The sequence below is a fragment of the Oncorhynchus keta genome, chromosome 3 (genome assembly GCF_023373465.1).
Source record: "Oncorhynchus keta strain PuntledgeMale-10-30-2019 chromosome 3, Oket_V2, whole genome shotgun sequence".
NCBI classification, from domain to species: domain Eukaryota; kingdom Metazoa; phylum Chordata; class Actinopteri; order Salmoniformes; family Salmonidae; genus Oncorhynchus; species Oncorhynchus keta.
This window is the reverse complement of record NC_068423.1, coordinates 6,598,303-6,617,017: the sequence shown is the minus strand read 5'-3', so window position 1 is coordinate 6,617,017 and position 18,715 is coordinate 6,598,303. Positions and strand designations below refer to the sequence as shown.

Genomic DNA, 18,715 nt, shown 5'->3' with positions numbered 1-18,715 from the left:
ATTTGCACACATAAAATGCAGTCAAAAAGAACTGAATATGATTTAATTTACCTTGGATATTGCAGCCCATTTGTGTAGCCTATTAGCCAGACAAAACAATACATAGTGGCTGAATTTATCCTCAAGCAAAAAAACATTTCCTAATTGTTAGGCTATTTTAAGTGTAATTTTTATAAAACCTTTGTAGTAGCTAAATGGTATATAGTTAAAGATAGGAGGCTAGACTGCATGATGAAACAATCCCTAGTAAGCTAGTGTTTTGAGGGTGGACTGTATTTCTGTCCAAGCTGGTAGAGTGGGGTAGGCTATACAGGACAGTTGGATATTCAACAAAATCTATTGGTAGTTGATTAGGGGTGAACTTTGACCTTGCAGGATCCATAGAAATCTTGTTACGCCAGTGAGGGCTGCATGATATGGGCTAAAATTTGAATTGCTATACTTAAAAAAAAATTGCTACCAAATATTGCGATTTGACTTGGATAAGTAAACTATACATTGAGTGTACAAAACATTCGAAACACCTTCCAAATATTAAGTTGCACCCCCTTTCGCCCTCAGAAAAGCCTCAATTCGTTGGGGCATGGGCTCTACAAGGTGTCAAGTGTTCTGCAGGGATGCTGGCCCATGTTGACTCCAATGCTTCCCACAGTTGGCTGGATGTCCTTTGGGTGGTGAACCATTCTTAATACACACAGGAAACTGTTGACCATGAAAAACCCACCAGCGTTGCAGTTCGTGACACATTCAAACCGATGTGCCTGGCACCTACTACCATACCCTGTTTAAAGGGACTTAAATCTGTTGTCTTGCCCATTCATCCTCTGAATGGCACACATACACAATCCATGTCTCAATTGTCTCGAGGCTTAAAAATCCTTATTTAACCTGTCTTCTCCCCTTCATCTACACTGGTTGAAGTGGATTCAATAAGTGACATCAATAAGGGATCCTAGCTTTCAACTGGATTTACCTGTAATGGAAAGAGCAGGTGTTCTAAATGTTTTGTATACTCAGTGTAGCTCAGAACATAGAAATATCATGATTTATGATTTATTAAGGCAAAGTGGAAAGCAGTATTGCTCTTGTTTGGAACAATCTCTTGACTGCATTTGACCTAACAGAAAAGCATGCAAAAGTATAGTGAATATAAGTGAATCTAACAGCGAGGAGGAGGAATTGTGCTGTTTAAGTGACAGGGGACGTGGCTTGGTGTGTGTGGGAACAAGCCACAAGAGGAGAGAGGAAGAGAGAGACGAAAAAGAGTAAACTATTTTTTTTTTTAAATTTACACGCTGCTGAGTGGTGTTTCAAAACATTCTGATATGGACATCTCTTGCGATATGGATATTGGGTAAACCGATTTGAATTCAGTCACTTTTCGACAGCACCCCTTTTGTTTGGAACATAAACTTCCATACATACTGTATTTGCCTATTGTAGAAGTGCTCAAGAGACAAAAGTGCTCAAAGTTGACCTATTTTGCATGCCCCACCATACCATAAAACATCCATGTCTTTATCACTGGAAAAGATAAACGGTTGAGATTGATACCATTTCAAAAAAGCTTACAAACAGGTTTGTTAAACTATTTAATTTTTTGTACAAATTGTCATTTTACCAGAAAAAACAATAAACTCCTTTTTTTCATATTCACATACAGTATGTTGTAGCTTAGACCCTATTTTACCTCATCTGAGGTTTTTGTGTTGTGCCCACCATCGTTTGATACACAACATGCTCTTCATTACAGATTGGGTGTCATGTTTTGGCTGACTAAAATTGGAATAAAATTGACATTTCAACTTTCAAAATTTAACACAGAGATGGTTGGAGGTTCACGCAGAAAACGTTGACTTGAATGGGAATATCTGTTTAAAACTATACTGTTGAACTATTGAAATTATAGAATAGACGTGACTATTTAAGTTGACATTCAACGGTGGGTGGACCGGCGGCCATCTTTGTGGTAGTAAATAAAGATCCAATTTAAATTCAATGGTGTACCAGCTAAATTGCAGTGGTCTGACGGGATAGGTCCATTTCTATGAATTCCAGTTCTATGACTGAAATGACACAGTGTTGTGTTTCAACCAATGGTGGGCACAGCACAACACAAAACCCCCAGCGTGAGTTTACATGTTTTTTGATAATTGACGTTAAAAGGTTCAAATCTGTAATATTTTTTATGAAAACACTTTTATTTAAAAAAATGTATACAATATTCTGACAACTCTGTAAGCTTTTAAATGATATCAAACTACTTAAGTAGGTTTTGGGGGTATCTGTACTTTACTATTTATATTTTTGACTACTTTTACTTAAGAAAATATTGTACTTTTTACTCCATTCCTTTTCCTTGACACCCAAAAGTACTCGTTATATTTTGAATGTTTAGCATGACAGGAAATTAGTCCAATTCACGCAAGTAATAAACCGAACGTCCCTGGTCATCCCTATTGCCTCTGACCTGGCAGACTCACTAAACACACATGCTTTGTTTGTAAATTATGTCTGAATGTTGGGGTGTCCTCATGGCTTTCCGTAAATAAAAATAAAAAATGGTTCCATCTGGTTTGCTTAATATAAGGAATTTGAAATGGAATATACTTTTACTTTTGATACTTAAGTACAGTGGGGCAAAAAAGTATTTAGTCAGCCACCAATTGTGCAAGTTCTCCCACTTAAAAATATGAGAGAGGCCTGTAATTTTCATCATAGGTACACTTCAACTATGACAGACAAAATGAGAAAAGAAATCCAGAAAATCACATTGTAGGATTTTTAATGAATTTATTTGCAAATTATGGTGGAAAATAAGTATTTGGTCACCTACAAACAAGCAAGATTTCTGGCTCTCACAGACCTGTAACTTCTTCTTTAAGAGGATATGGAGACGCTAGCGTCTCAACTGGCTAATTGCCTGGGGAAATGCAGAGCGCCAGATTCAAATCAAATTCAAACTCATTAAATCACACATGTAAGATACTAAATTAAAGCTACACTCGTTGTGAATCCAGCCAACATGTCAGATTTAAAAAAATATATTTTTGGCGAAAGCATGAGAAGCTATTATCTGATAGCATGCACCCATCTGAACCAGTAGTAAACAAAATAACTAGCGTAGCAGGCACTACACAAAACGCTGAAATAAAATATAAAACATGCATTACCTTTGACGAGCTTCTTTGTTGGCACTCCAATATGTCCCATAAACATCACAATTGGTCCTTTTTTTCTCCGATTAATTCCATCCATGTGTACCCAAAATGTCCATTTATAAAGCACGTTTGATCCGGAAAAAAACAGCTTGCCAAAACACAACGACACTACAAAACATTTCAAAAGTTGCCTATAAATTTTGCCAAAATATTTCAAACTACTTTTGTAATACAACTTTAGGTATTTTTAAACGTTAATAATCGATCAAATTGTAGACGGGGCAATCTGTATTCAATAGAGCAAGTAAACAAACCATGCACCTTTTTTCGTCTTGCATAACTTCTCAACAGTGTAACGTTGTTCCAGGATGTTCGTTGTACCAATGATTAACTTCAACCAAATTCCAAAGACTGGTGACATCCCGTGGAAGTCGTAGGAACTGTAAAATGGTTGCTATCAAATATATCTTGGCAAAGACAACTGAAGGAACGGTCAGAGGCAAAAAAAAAAAAAATCTGAACAGTTATTCCTCAGGGTTTTGCCTGCTACATAAGTTCTGTTATAGTCACAGCCTACTGGGGTGGCAGGGTAGCCTAGTGGTTAGAGAGTTGGACAAGTAACCAGAAGGTTGCAAGTTCAAACCCCCGAGCTGACAAGGTACAAATCTGTCGTTCTGCCCCTGAACAGGCAGTTAACCCACTGTTCCTAGGCCGTCATTGAAAATAAGAATTTGTTCTTAACTGACTTGCCTGGTTAAATAAAGGTAAATAAAAGATAAAAGACTGAAACAGTTTTAGAAACTTCAGAGTGTTTTCTATCCACACCTACATATAATATATTCCTGGCAGCAGGAAGTTGAAATTGTGCACGCTATTTATCCAAAAGTGAAAACGCTGCCCCTTATCCCTAAGAGGTTTTAAGAGGCTCCTCTGTCCTCCACTCGTTACCTGTATTAATGGCACATGTTTGAACTTGTTATCAGTATAAAAGACACCTGTCCACAACCTCAAACAGTCACACTCCAACGCCACTATGGCCAAGACCAAAGAGCTGTCAAAGGACACCAGAAACAAAATTGTAGACCTGCACCAGGCTGGGAAGACTGAATCCGCAATAGGTAAGCAGCTTGGTTTGAAGAAATCAACTGTGGGAGCAATTATTAGGAAATGGAAGACATACAAGACCACTGATAATCTCCCTCGATCTGGGGCTCCACGCAAGATCTCACCCCGTGGGGTCAAAATGATCACAAGAACGGTGAGCAAAAATCCCAGAACCACATGGGGGGACCTAGTGAATGACCTGCAGAGAGCTGGGACCAAAGTAACAAAGCCTACCATCAGTAACACACTACGCTGCCAGGGACTCAAATCCTGCAGTGCCAGACCTGTCCGCATGCTTAAGCCAGTACATGTCCAGGCCCGTCTGAAGTTTGCTAGAGAGCATTTGGATGATCCAGAAGAAGATTGGGAGAATGTCATATGGTCAGATGAAACCAAAATATAACTTTTTGGTAAAAACTCAACTCGTTGTGTTTTGAGGACAAAGAATGCTGAGTTGCATCCAAAGAACACCATACCTACTGTGAAGTATGGGGTGGAAACATCATGCTTTGGGGCTGTTTTTCTGCAAAGGGACCAGGACGACTGATCCGTGTAAAGGAAATAATGAATGGGGCCATGTATCGTTATATTTTGAGTGAAAACCTCCTTCATCAGCAAGGGCATGAATTTGCTCAATTTGTGTACCGTTCAAACTAGTCATTACAAATTCATTTAAATCTGGGGTATGGGGGCTAGAAAAAAAGCATGCATTTATTTTTGTTTGCACTAACTTTAGATCCAAGAGAGCCTGGAAAATGGGTTGATAATGATCAAGATCACTACTACCACCACCTGTAACGGCAGATTTCCTCCTCTTCTTCTGAAGAGGAGATGTAGCAGGGATCGGACCAAAACGCAGCGTGGTAAGTGTCCATATCGTTAATTATAAAACATAAACTGAACACTAAGAACTACAAAACAATAAATGTGAACATGAACGAAACCAAACCGAAACAGTCCCGTGTGGTGACAAACACAGAAACAAACAGCCACAAACCAACAGTGAAACACAAGCTACCTAAGTATGATTCTCAATCAGAGATAACTAACGACACCTGCCTCTGATTGAGAACCATACTAGGCCGAAACAGAAACCTAAACATAGAAACACAAAACGTAGACTGCCCACCCCAACTACTAAATAAAGACAAAACAAAGGAAAATAAAGGTCAGAACGTGACACCACCCTTAGTGTCCATAGCTAATAATGCAGCAATAACTTTTGTTTCTGTGAATTGCCAAAAAGGAAAACTCTGACTATCATTTCCCAAGTCATGTGAGGTTGACTGATCATCCATCGAGGCAACTGGAGGCTCTATGTGGGAAGGACAGTCAACTAACTCACCAAGACCATTATGGCCGCCATTTCTTTCAAATGAGAAACCAGCTGAGATAAAATGTTGATTAAAAGCATCACAAATCTGAACTTTTTGAGTAAAGACGCAGGAGTCTAAAACGACTTTCTTTTCCAGAATTTAGAGGGATCACTAACAGAGTCTGCCATAGCTCTAAGATAGTAGTGTGATTTGGCCTGTTTTATCATGAGGATATGCAGTAGCTGTCACCTGACCTGAGCTTGGATTCTGTATTGCTCCAGAAGCCTCTGAAACTCCTCCTCCTTATCCTGCGACTCTTTCAGAGTGGCCTCGTTCTGCTCGTCGTAGGCCATGGCAACCACGGCCAGGATGAGGTTGATGAGGTAGAAGGAACCCAGGAAGATGACCAGCACAAAGAAGATCATGTACGTCTTCCCTGCTGCTCGAAGTGTCTGCATACGGAGAGGCATGCAAAGACAAGTTTGGAGGATGACACAAAATGGTAAGTCAACATGCAGTTTGTAGTAAACCTCATGAAATTCCTTTTAGGCACACTCCCTGCAGTCCCTTTCGAGGAATGGAGTGCGCTCACATTTTTACAGGACAAAGTCCAGGAGAAGTCCAACCTAAGGCTTAAATTTGTACCTATGAAACTATTTATCATTCTATACTATATTATATATTGTAAGTACCAACCAGTTGGAACAGGTTCTCCCAGTAGTCCTGCGTCATGAGTCTGAAGAGGGACAAGAAGGCCCAGCCGAAGGAGTCGTAGCTGGTGTAGCCGTAGTTGGGGTTCCTCCCAGCCTTTATGCACGTGAATCCTTCTGGGCACTTCCTATCAACAGTGGTGGGTAGCGGGTGAAGAATCAGTTTGCACACAGCCGGCCACCCCTCCCTGACCCCACAATCCTCAACATCTAGAATGCTGCTTGTCAGAGACAAGAGCATAACTTATATCTGATAGTTGTATTGTGTGTATAGCTTACATAACATTTGACTACTTTCCCAATAGTGTTCTGTTTGCCCACAGTGGTGTGCCTCCTTCCATCAAAACCCTGATATTGCTTTACTAAATGTAAGAACTACATTCATAACTCATCTTTGTATCATTGTGCCATTTGTGTTATCACAAAGTAACATACCCAGCATCAGAGCTGTTTCCGCAGAGAAGAGCATCCAGACTACCTTCCAAATAGTAGTGGTTCTCTATAGCCGAAAGACAGAGCAAATCAAACACAAACTAAAAGTACTGTTCATAACGTCACATCAGCCTGAAGTAGAGGAACAGATGACTTGTCTCAGTGGTTCAAACGCACCTATATTGCTGATGTACTCCTTGAAATCGACGGGAACAGTGGAATTTGATGTTTCGTCGAAACCCATGGTGCCGTCAAGCGACGAGGTGAAGTTGTAATCGTCGAACACCGTTGAGTTGAGGATGGGCCACCGGACACACTTGTTGCGCAAATTTCCCATGAAGAGTTGCAGGCCGATGAGCGCAAACACGGCCAGGGCGAACACAGTGAGGATCATCACGTCTACCATTTTCTTTACAGACTGGACCAGGGCGCCCACGATGGTTTTTAATCCTGGTCAAATGGATGCATGTCAGTGACACATCTGCAGGCCGAGATAAACCAGATCGTGCATAGTGGCTCTGATGGCTTACTGGTTTCAGCATGGTGCTGTCAACACCAAGGTTATGGGTTTGTTTCCTGAATTGGCCACACATACTATATATTTGACTGTGTAAACAGTAAGTTGCTTTGGATACTATTACTATTATTATCTGACATCACAGTGTCAATAGTTCAATAAGTCTGAATGTGTGCATACAAACCAGGTCAATTCATTGAAGACATATCAAGAACACATTTTGATATTGACATCAGTTTGGCGAGTTTCAACAAGAGCTGCAGATGAAACAACCTGGACTCGGGTAGAGGTAAATACAAATCTGCTAAACGTATGATATATTACGAATGCCAATTTGCTGTCCGTGGCTAATTTTAGTTAGGTGGGAAACGGTTGAGAGTTAGGTTAAAGGGTTAAGGTTAGGATTAGGATTAGCTAACGTGCTAAGTAGTTGCAAAGTAGCAAAACATTTGTGTAGTTCCAAGTTACTACTTAGCTAAAATGCTCAATTTGAAACGTGATGAGATTCGAACACGCAACCTTTGGGGTTGCTAGAAGTTCGCGTTATACGCCTACCCATCCACCTCGACCAACCACCCTACTTAATTTTTTTCCTTCAGTGACCTTCTGTTTTATGTAACCATTCCGAAAGCAACATATCATACTAATTAATGTAAATCTGGGACAATCTGGGACATGTAAATCTGGGACAATGAGACCAGGCTGGATGAAAACATACCAGGAATCACAGTGATGGTTTTAAGGGCTCGGAGTACACGGAACGTCCTAAGGGCTGACACGTTGCCTAGATCAACAAACTCAGTGACGTACCTGTGGAGAGACACACAGTACAAGCAACATATTAACATTATTTAATTGTGGACTGACTGACAGTGGACAACAGTGGACCTGTCAATGAAGAATGTCTTGTGTGTTAAACGTTACAAAATAGTACACAAAAAAATCAGACATGGTGTTCGCTGTGGTATATGATATCTTTTTTTTTTAGAGAGTCTATTTTTATATTGGTCCACTTCTTGGGCCAAATGGACGCACTGCTTGAGAGGGTGGCCAAAACCATTTATCCATCTCGCAACAAGACGTGTTGTATATCACAAACTATTAGATTATTTTTTGTATTTTTTTTTGCATTATTATTAGGTATGTTTTCAAATGTTTTACATTTGTTTTTCTAAGATTGAATCATAAATGTATTTAAATGTTTTTGGCAAAAATGCACAGAATGTATTTCTTAAATATAATGTGGCCAGGGGGTCATTGCAAAAAGAAGAATTTATCAATTTACTTACTTGGATAAATAAAGGCTGGATGTATAAAATGTGTTATAAAACATTTACTAACCATTCCAGTTTGCTAACAATTATATCATTTGTGAAAGGGGGTTGAGAGCCAGTCGGGTGTGTAGGTACTCACGCCATGCTGATCACCATGAAATCCAGCCAATTCCATGGATCTCGAAGGAATGTAAAAGGGCCGACAACAAAGCCTCTTGACAACACTTTGCATGAGGCCTCAAAGGTATAAATACCAGTAAAAACATACCTGCAATGAGAAAACAGTATCTTCCCAATGCACTACTTCTGCAATTCTCTCTCTGTGAGCTACATTGTAATTCAGAGATAATTCATTGTTTACATGACTTAAGACACTTTGAACCATTAGATATCGTGGTAAAACAGTGGCGCGTGCAATAGCCCTTTCAGGAATCAATTCTGAAATTCAGCACAGGTTGGTATACTTACTCAACAGTTTTACTCCATGACGGTGGGTCGCTCATCGTCATAAAAAAGCAGTTCGACAGAATGGTAATCATGATGAACATGCTAAATAACTTAATATAGAGTCAAGGCAAACCGGCGGGCACACTGATTGTACTGCAAAAGACAATAGTAACATCAAAGGTCGCTAAACCCTGATGGGGTACAGCTTTATATACAGTACACAACAATATAAGACCATCCTTCTTACAATCACCCCTTCCCTACACAGGGCAGCTAGAGTCCCTACATTAAAAAGGATATGAATGTATGAGAATTTTAATGGCTCCTCTTCTAAGATGATTGAAGGGGCTTAGAATGTAGCAAGCTGATTCAGCATTGAACCTGAAGATTGTGTTTCCTTTGGTGATCACGATAAAGGTCTGGAAAAACACAACATGAAAAGACATTACCGCACTGCTAAGTGAAGGACTAAAGTAACAAATTGTAAATAATAACGATTAAACTCTGCACAAAGCTTACATGGTGGTAAAGGATATTACATGCACTACGGACAACTTATGGAATCATATTTGTCAAGTCATCCACCCTGTCATATTGCAGTGACACTCCAGCAAGCTAATCCAGGCTAGCATCCTAGTTCGCTAATCCCTTTTAGCCCCCAATTCATTCTATCACAGATAAAGGAAAACCACACTGTAGGTTTCACCCAGAATTGTAAAGGACAGGCTTGGTTTAGTGGCAATATCCAATGACAATGTCCCTGAAAGAACAGTGTGTGTCTCTTTGAACGCATGAAGTTAACACCTCAGAAGCAGCATTAACGATTGAGAACCTTGTGAATCTCGTGAACCCGTAGTGTGGTTTTCCTTTATTGGCAAGTGATCAAATTGGGGTCTCAGTGTGCAACACATGTACAGTCGTGGCCAAAGGTTTTGAGAATGACACAACTATTAATTTTCACAAAGTCTGCTGCCTCAGTTTGTATGATGGCAATTTACTCCAGAATGTTATGAAGAGTGATCAGATGAATTGCAATTAATTTGTCATGCAAAGGAACTGAATTTCCAAAAGAACATTTCCACTGCATTTCAGCCCTGCCACAAAAGGACCAGCTGACATCATGTCAGTGATTCTCTCGTTAACACAGGTGTGAGTGTTGACGAGGACAAGGCTGGAGATCACTCTGTCATGCTGATTGAGTTCGAATAACAGACTGGAAGCTTCAAAAGGAGGGTGGTGCTTGGAATAATAATAATAATAATAATAATAATAATAATAATAATATCATTGTTCTTCCTCTGTCAATCATGGTTACCTGCAAGGAAACACACACCGTCATCATTGCTTTGCACAAAAAGGGCTTCACAGGCAAGGATATTTCTGCCAGTAAGATTGCACCTAAATCAACCATTTATTGTATCGTCAAGAACTTCAAGGAGAGCTGTTCAATTGTTGTGAAGAAGGTTTCAGGGCGCCCAAGAAAGTCCAGCAAGTGCCAGGACCGTCTCCTAAAATTGATTCAGCTGCGGGATCGGGGCACCACCAGTACATAGCGTGCTTAGGAATAGCAGCAGGCAGGTGTGAGTGCATCTGCACGCACAGTGAGATGAAGACTTTTGGAGGATGGACTGGTGTCAAGAAGGGCAGCAAAGAAGCCACTTCTCTCCAGGTAAAACATCAGGGACAGACTGATATTCTGCAAAAGGTACAGGGATTGGACTGCTGAGGACTGGGGTAAAGTCATTTTCTCTGATGAATCCCCTTTCCGATTGTTTGGGGCATCCGGAAAAAAGCTTGTCCGGAGAAGACAAGGTGAGTGCTACCATCATTCCTGTGTTATGCCAACATTAAAGCATCCTGAGACCATTCATGTGTGGGGTTGCTTCTCAGCCAAGGGAGTGGGCTCACTCACAATTTTGCCTAAGAACACAACCATGAACAAAGAATGGTACCAGCACATCCTCCAAGAGGAACTTCTCCCAAACATCCAAGAACAGTTTGGTGACAAACAATGCCTTTTCCAGCATGATGAAGCACCTTGCCATAAGGCAAAAGTGATAACTAAGTGGCTCGGGGAACAAAACTTCGATATTTTGGGTCCATGGCCAGGAAACTCCCCAGACCTTAATCCCATTGAGAATGTGTGGTCAATCCGCAAGAGGCGGGTGGACAAACAAAAACCCACAAATTCTGTTAAACTCCAAGTATTGATTATGCAAGAATGGGCTACCATCAGTCAGGATGTGGCCCAGAAGTTAATTGACAGCATGCCAGGGCGGATTGTAGAGGTCTTGAAAAAGAAGGGTCAACACTGCAAATATTGACTCTTTGCATCAACTTCATGTAATTGTCAATAAAAGCCTCGGACACTTATGAAATGCTTGTAATTATACTTCAGTATTCCATAGTAACATCTGACAGAAATATCTAAAGACACTGAAGCAGCAAACTTTATGGAAATTAATATTTGTGTTCTCAAAACTTTTGGCCACGACTATGTTAAGTCCCCTGTCATAGCATGTCTAAATATAGTATCTTCGGGATAAGTCTGCTTTGCTGGAGTCATGACTATGTAAAAAAAAAAAAAAAAGTACTAAAACAAAAATGTTTATTTATTACAGTCCAGTGAAATTGCTAGGTGAGCTTGAGGTGTCCTGGACTGACCTTCTGTGCTTTGTAGAAGGGGTCTATGTCCTCCAGTGGTGTGTTAAGTATCTCCGTTGGGGCGTCTCCAAAGATCATGGGCAGACTCTTGCCGGCTTCCAGGTCTTTGCTGGGCTCCGACGGCCCATCACCTACGTACCCCTCTACTTCCGCGGCTATTCTCTTTTCCTCCATGAGCCTCTCGATCTCTGCCAGGGATTCCGGGGTGAAGCGGCGGAACGCATCAGCACCTGTGGGAGGGAGCAGGGGTGCCATCTTCGCATTGCGAAGAGATACCACCACACCAGAATCGCTCTAGTCTAGAGTGAGCTATAGAAAGAGAAAGAGCGAGGGTGAGAGTCATCCACAGAATTAAATGGAACACATCTCTATGGAGTCATAGCCATAGCTGGTTCTCTCTAGAGCAGTGTTCTTCAATCATGGTCCCGAGGACCCACAAGGTATGTAATGCTTTTGTTCCTGCCCAGTGGTAACACACCTGATTTTAACTAAATTAGGTGATTAGTTGAATCAGGTGTGTAATTACTGGGCTGGAACAAAACACTGTGGGTCGCCAGGAGATGAACAACACTGTCCTGGAGTGAGAAGATAAACAGAGGGAGGACTTTTACAGGAGGAAACCATGCAATAAGGGTATTTTTAGAGAAGGAGAGACAGTGAAAAGAGATACTTTCACACAAGGGTCTCTATATAGTGAGCCGGGATAAGAGGGAGAGACAAGATTGCAACACTCTGGTGTTTCTAGTCAAACCTGGGTTCATACACTATTTGAAATCATTTCAATGTTTTGAGCGTTTGCTTCAGCCAGCCAGGAGTGCCAGGGGGGCAGGGAAGGGGTTGGAACTTTTCCACCGGCTCTATTAGTTCCATTCCAACAGGCACGCTCAATCGAGCAGTGAAAGTATTTGAAATGATTTCAAGTAGTATTCTGAACCTAGTTCAGTTTCTAGTGCACACTAGATACCCAGTCATTCACACTAGCAAAGTGTGGTGTATCGAACATTGGTTGTCTGCATGCCATAAAACGACAAAGGCTGCTGAGCTAAATCCTAGGTATTAGCTCAAAAATGTAAAACAAATTGTAAAGTCTCAGGCACGATTCCTCATCACACGATCGTGGTTCACCAACCCTCCTATGTTACACTTCACCACCTTTGACCTCCTCCTCTACAGAACAACCCCAGCAGCTGACAGGTATTAAGTGACCAAATCCAGGTCATCCCAACAATGCCACTGACCAGTTATTGAACCTGTGTCTGCGTGCCACACCACTGCATTAGCCGATTGAGCTAAAGCCTAGGAATTAGCTTGGGGAGTAAACGGTAGACTTCAGGCAAGGACATACCATATCATTAGATTATGCTAGGGTAGACAAACAGTGTGTGTATCAGCATGCCAGCCTTCTGTGAGAAAAAACACTTCCGTCTTTGTTACACTTCACCCCCCCTTTGACCTCCTACTTCTCTCCGTAACAACCCAAGGAGCTGACAGACATCAGCTGACCAAATCCCGGTCACCCCACCAATGCCACTGATCAGCTATTGAACCTGGGTCGTCTGTGTGACACATGACTGTATTAGCTGCAGGGCTTAAGCCTATAGGCATAAGCTCAGGGAGTTAATGCAAGACTTTTAGATCTTAGGCAAATTTACTCATAACATGAGCATGTTTCACTGAACCACTTCTGTTACACTAGTATCGAACACATTAACTTCTCTTTGCTACCTTAAAACATGACATTGATGCCATTGCTATATTTGTGTAGATGTCACACAGTCTGGACATATATCTTATGCATACTCTCACAGTAGCAATTATTTTCAGTATACCTTTCATTAACAGCACACAACCAGAACATCAAATCTGAAATGTTGCCTAATGGGTAGGCCCATCCACATTTGGGATGAAATCGTTGCTTGGGATACATGGTGCCAAGTCCTTTACCATTGGCATCAATACTTTTTGCAGTTGAGAAACAAAATAGAAAGATTAATTACGCACTTACTTGTAAGTATCATGCTTATCTGTGTATATGTGCAGGGACATATGTGTGTATAAGTGTGTGCCCGTGTGTGAAAGAGTGCATGCAGTGCTTGACTCGGACTGAAATAGGTGCTGGTACTCATTTTGTGTGCCGATACTGTTTATATTTAGGTGCAGGAACCCCACAATACTTTTGAGCTAATATTCTATAAGAGGTGCAGGAACTCAAGCAGTAAAAAAAAAGTGGTGCCGGTACTCAGCTCCGGTGAGCTCCTGCCCAAATCAAGCACTGAGCATATGTGGTATATTTGTCTGCGACTTGGTAACGATCCCAGGCTTGAATGCCTTGATCTAGATCCAGTCCCCATAAAAATGGTTTACTGATCACATGAGCATGTTTCACTGAACCACCTCTGTTACACTGTTTTATTCAACACATTAACTTCTCTTTGGTACCTTAAAACATGACACTGAGGCCATTGCTGTACTAATGCCTACTAATGTCCTACAGTCTGGACATATATCTTATGCATACTCTCACAGTAGCAATTCTTTTCAGTATACCTTTCATTAACAGCACACAACTAGAACATCAACTCTGAAATGTTGCCTAATGGGTAGGCCCATCCACATTTGGGATTAAATCATTGCTTGGGATCCATGGTGCCAAGTCCTTTACCATTGGCGTCGATACTCTTTGTAGTTGAGAAACCAAATACAAAGATTAGTTACATACTTACACACTTGTAAGTATCATGATTGTGTGTATATGTGCAGGGAGGTATGTGTGTACACGTGAGCCCGTGTGGGAAAGAGTATTCTATTTAGGTGCAGGAACTCCACAATACTTTTGAGCTAATATTCTATAAGAGGTGAAGGAATTCGCCAGGGTAGTGGGTTCGATTCCCGGGACCACCCATACGTAGAATGTATGCACACATGACTGTAAGTCGCTTTGGATAAAAGCGTCTGCTAAATGGCATATATTATTATATTATTAAAATGTGAGGTGCTGGTACTCGGCTCCTGCCCAAGTTAAGCACTGATTGTATGTACAGTATGTGGTACACTCTTAGAAACATGGGTTCCAAAAGGGTTCTTTGGCTGTCCCCATAGGATAACCTTTTTTGGTTCCAGGTAGAAGTATTTTGGGTTCCATGTAGAACCCTCTGTGGTAAGGATTTTACATGGAACCCAGAGAGTTCTACCTGGAACCAAAAAGGGTTCTTCAAAGGGTTCTCCTGTGCGGACAGCCAAATAACCCTTTTAGGCTCTATATAGCACCTTTTTTCTAATTGTGTGTGTGTCTGCGAGTTGGTAACGATCCCAGGCTTCATTGCCTTGATCTAGATCCAGTCTCAATGTAACCCCCACCCCCTCATATTACTTATTAACTTAGCAGACGGCCAGTATCCAGGCCAATTGGCATTGCTTACATGCTAGCACAACATCGTGTTCAGCGGCCAGTCTGCTTTTCTCTGGAGAAGCTAAGGTTAAAGAGCTACCGCACTTCCTGATTTGGCCTTGTTTTCCATCAATGGTCATTAGGAAATGCAAGCGGCCACGGCTGAGGGCAAATGAGAGTTGTCTAGGGGTGTGGTTTGACGTGCTTGTTTTTTTGCCATTCAAGCACAAAAAAACAAGGGCAGTAGTGAGTAGAGAAAGTTTAGCTAAGATAGCTCTGCTATGGAGAGAACGTTTTGAAGTTGAGGACTTCTCCCCTCCTGATTGACTCGCCATCTCAAGAGTCAGCGCTGACCCTGTGTTTAGCCAAGCTGACAGCAGCTAGCTAGCATAGATTTGGTGATAGCCGCAGCTGGCCATCCTATCTAGCTGATATTTCTCTGTCAAATCAGTTACGGCAAGATAGCAAGAGCCTGTGTCCGGAATGTGTTTCACGAGACAATCCTATAACACCTTGCTACAAAAGTAGCTTGCAAAGCAGTTTCATCACATCATGTAAATACATGTTACCATGTAAACTATATTAACAGCGTGTTGAAAGCCCGTTCTTGAGTCAGCTCAGCTGTCCTACAACACAATATTCTAACTGACTAGTTGTCTCGTCTCTCCTTATGTCCGCTGTTAGATCTTTCCCAGGGGACAAATCCCAGAACTACTAATATCCCTACAACAGGTGTAGGCTACATGTGAATATTGCACAAACATTGCCCAGCTTGAGTGTACTGTACATGCATTAATCAACAAAAACCGATGGGTGTTCATGTTACAAAAACAAAACATGTTATGCTGTAAATATCATATTGATGTGCATATAAAGATAGTGTGCCTACACTTACCTAGCAAATAAAAAAAGTTGTGTGTAGAGTACAATTTCAGCCGTCTAACCAGAACAGCATTCTATTTAGCCATATCTAAGGATTTGGCTATCTAACCACACACTGACATGCACAGCTCTCTGGGTGATGAAGTCCCTTCCATCTATGTAATGTATTACAGGTTATGGATAGGTAAAGTCAGATGGCAGGAGGGGTGGAGTGCATGATACTCCAACCTGGATATGACAGATTTAGCCTCAACCAATGGGTCTAGCAGTTCAATAACTACAGTACAGGCAGATGTGAGATGCAGGAGGATGGCGCACTCATACTACTCAGTAGGTAACTGACAATTCATCAGGCAGTAGCCTACAGAGTAATATGAGAAGAGTTCAATTGCTGAACTTTTGTAGATATTCTAAACAAAGTATTTTGATAACATTCAAGTGTAACAGTTCCATGTAGAATAAACCTTACTTTACATAATACTGTAGAAGCAGTGTTCTGCTAGTACCAATAGATTATCTAATAACAAAAGACAATAAAAAGTAATGATGTCTTGTAAAAAATGTATGCTGAGTTGCAAGGTCAGAGGACTCCATCTGAAAAGCAACTCTTCTTCCCATCTGTAGAAAACCAAGGAAGAGTTGATGAGTGACACATTGAAAGGGTGATGTGATGTACTGTCTTATTAGTAATCACTGTTTGTTTGTCCCTTTTGTTTGTCCCTGATTGGCATGGCAGCGTAGATCAGCTCCAGGTCCCTCTCATCACAGATACTGGTCATGCAGAAGCCCGACTACGGCTCCTATATCTGACCCAGCTCCTATATCACAGAGGGAGGGAGAGAAATACTGTCACCATACAGTTATGGAAGGCAACAGTAAATACACAGTTGAAATAGCCAATCAGAGATCCTGATTCACAAGGGACACGTGCCAGCATGGCACTGACTTGTTGGCATTACTCACTCTGGGCCCAATAGTCCATTGGAAGGGGGCAGCTTTCTTACAACGTACAGTACAAGACACACACATACACAGAGCACTGATTACATTATCAATGGTGGTTAGGTGAATTCCAGGACAGATAGTATTTTGACCATTGACCAGATCAAATGTGACCAACCTGATTCAAGTGTCCTCCATTACTCTCAAGCAGGACTGGTGTATGGCCACTGCCTTAGCCTTCTGTAACAGCTCCTGATATGGCAGGGGGGTTCCAACAACATGGCTGAACTACAAATCAACCAGGTCTTGTACGTAGCCTGTGGATGAAATCAAATATCATCACTCAATAAACATATAGTGAGAGAATAAAAAGTTATCGTTTGGAAGTAATTTATATGCTAATAGAAGGACTGCAACTACAGAAGAGATTCAGGCAGGTGAATCTGAGTGTTACTATGCAATCAGCTGTGTACGATGCTGAATGCTTGCTGATACGTTTTGTATTCGCTGACAGAGCCATATTTGTAGTAGACAAGTAACATAATTCATTTATTTTTGCCAAAGAAAATACAAACTTTTACGAGAACAGGCCTGTTGTTTTTGGTTAAGCAGACGAAGCCCCCGAATGCTAGCTAGTTAGCTACCGAACTTGCAAATCTTTGTCTGAGTTGAAATGACTTGGCTAGTGTTAGCTAGATTTGAAACATTTACATTTACATTTAAGTCATTTAGCAGACGCTCTTATCCAGAGCGACTTACAAATTGGTGCATACACCATATGACATCCAGTGGAACAGCCACTTACAATAGTGCATCTAAATCTTTTCGAAAGTAAGCTGGCTACATCATATGATTAGCTAGCAAGCTAGTATCCAAGTGCCTGCCCTGTATTGACCCTAAATGTCAATGGGCTACAGTTAGCTTTTGTTAGCAAGGTAGCTAGCTAATGTGAGCTATGCACAATTTTCCTCTGACATGCTACATCGCATTAGCTTCATGTATTTAGCTAGCTACAGTACCATTCCCCTTGCATTTTAGCTAGCCTGGTTCGCTAGCATCATCAAATAATGTTGAATAACCAAAAGTAGCTACTAGCTAACTAGCACCAATTATCTAACTTAGCTAACGTACTCACCAACACCAGTGCAGTGGTTTGACGGTAGACAGGCAGCAGAAGTGACCGTGTCGAATGTAATCCACTCCTGGCAATATTGTTGAAATGTATTTGAAGTTTGCACCAACTTTATGGAAGCCCATTTTCACTCATAATTTCAGAGCGAAATGTGCGTTCCACCCATATGCAGCCTTGACAACACATGTCCACATGGCAGCTGGATGCGGACTACAACGTGTTTTCTCTGCAATTTGGCATAATTGGCAAAAGTGGGCATGATCATAATCCATACCCAACCATCCAGTAAATCGTGACGAATTCAATTACAAAACTATGTTTTGGACGAGACTGACTTTATGACCATAATTATCCTATTTGCACTTTGTAATACATTTTGACACTATAATATTGTAACGACCCTGGGTTTATAAACGCGGAGGGGCACAGTCGATAACGCGCTGGACTTCGGGTCTGAAGGTCGAGGGTTCTGCCGCATATCGATAAGTCATTTAAAACCACATAAGGGGCAGTTGACCTTTAAGTTCCTGATAGGACCAGTAATATGTTCATTTGTTTCTCAACCGTCTATGAACGTTAAAAAAAGGATATTAGATGATATGGATTTAAACTAATTCAACCAACCGAAAACTATTCAGTCAGGTGTTACTTCCCCCCCATCAATATACAGTATATACACTGAGTATACAAAATGTTAGAAACACCTTTCCAATATTAAGTTGTACTTTAATTATTTGGTCTGTTGT

The 18,715-nt window shown here is 41.1% G+C and overlaps 2 protein-coding genes across 2 annotated transcripts in view; both read right to left on the bottom strand.

The window, feature by feature from the left end:
- Positions 1–9,066, bottom strand: part of LOC118365455 (sodium channel protein type 4 subunit alpha A-like) — a 35,934-nt gene extending 26,868 nt beyond the window's left edge. Inside the window, exons 1-7 of the mRNA XM_035747689.2 lie at positions 8,983–9,066; positions 8,654–8,782; positions 7,959–8,050; positions 6,901–7,173; positions 6,727–6,790; positions 6,278–6,419; positions 5,836–6,033 (exon numbers count right to left, since the gene is read on the bottom strand). Of these exons, the coding sequence (XP_035603582.2) occupies positions 5,836–6,033; positions 6,278–6,419; positions 6,727–6,790; positions 6,901–7,173; positions 7,959–8,050; positions 8,654–8,782; positions 8,983–9,062 (978 nt within the window). The 5' untranslated portion in view covers positions 9,063–9,066. The remainder of the gene's footprint in view (positions 1–5,835; positions 6,034–6,277; positions 6,420–6,726; positions 6,791–6,900; positions 7,174–7,958; positions 8,051–8,653; positions 8,783–8,982) is intronic.
- Positions 9,067–9,248: 182 nt separating this feature from the next.
- LOC118365467 (sodium channel protein type 4 subunit alpha A-like) lies at positions 9,249–18,428 on the bottom strand. Its single transcript, XM_052485798.1, has 5 exons — positions 17,973–18,428; positions 17,016–17,154; positions 16,859–16,934; positions 11,626–16,713; positions 9,249–9,380 (listed from the first exon to the last, which is right to left on the bottom strand). Exons 4-5 carry the CDS (start codon positions 11,878–11,880, stop codon positions 9,249–9,251), a joined length of 387 nt encoding a protein of 128 aa, XP_052341758.1. The 5' UTR covers positions 11,881–16,713; positions 16,859–16,934; positions 17,016–17,154; positions 17,973–18,428.
- Between the last annotated feature and the right edge of the window lie 287 nt (positions 18,429–18,715).

What these genes read in the sequence shown, in the direction of transcription:
- LOC118365467 (XM_052485798.1), bottom strand. Translation starts at nt 11,880, where the DNA reads ATGGCACCCCTGCTCCCTCCCACAGGTGCTGATGCGTTCCGCCGCTTC. An exon ending in CCTTCTACAAAGCACAGAAG is followed by an intron (nt 9,381 to 11,625) that starts GTCAGTCCAGGA and finishes GTGTTTTTCCAG; the next exon opens with ACCTTTATCGTGATCACCAA.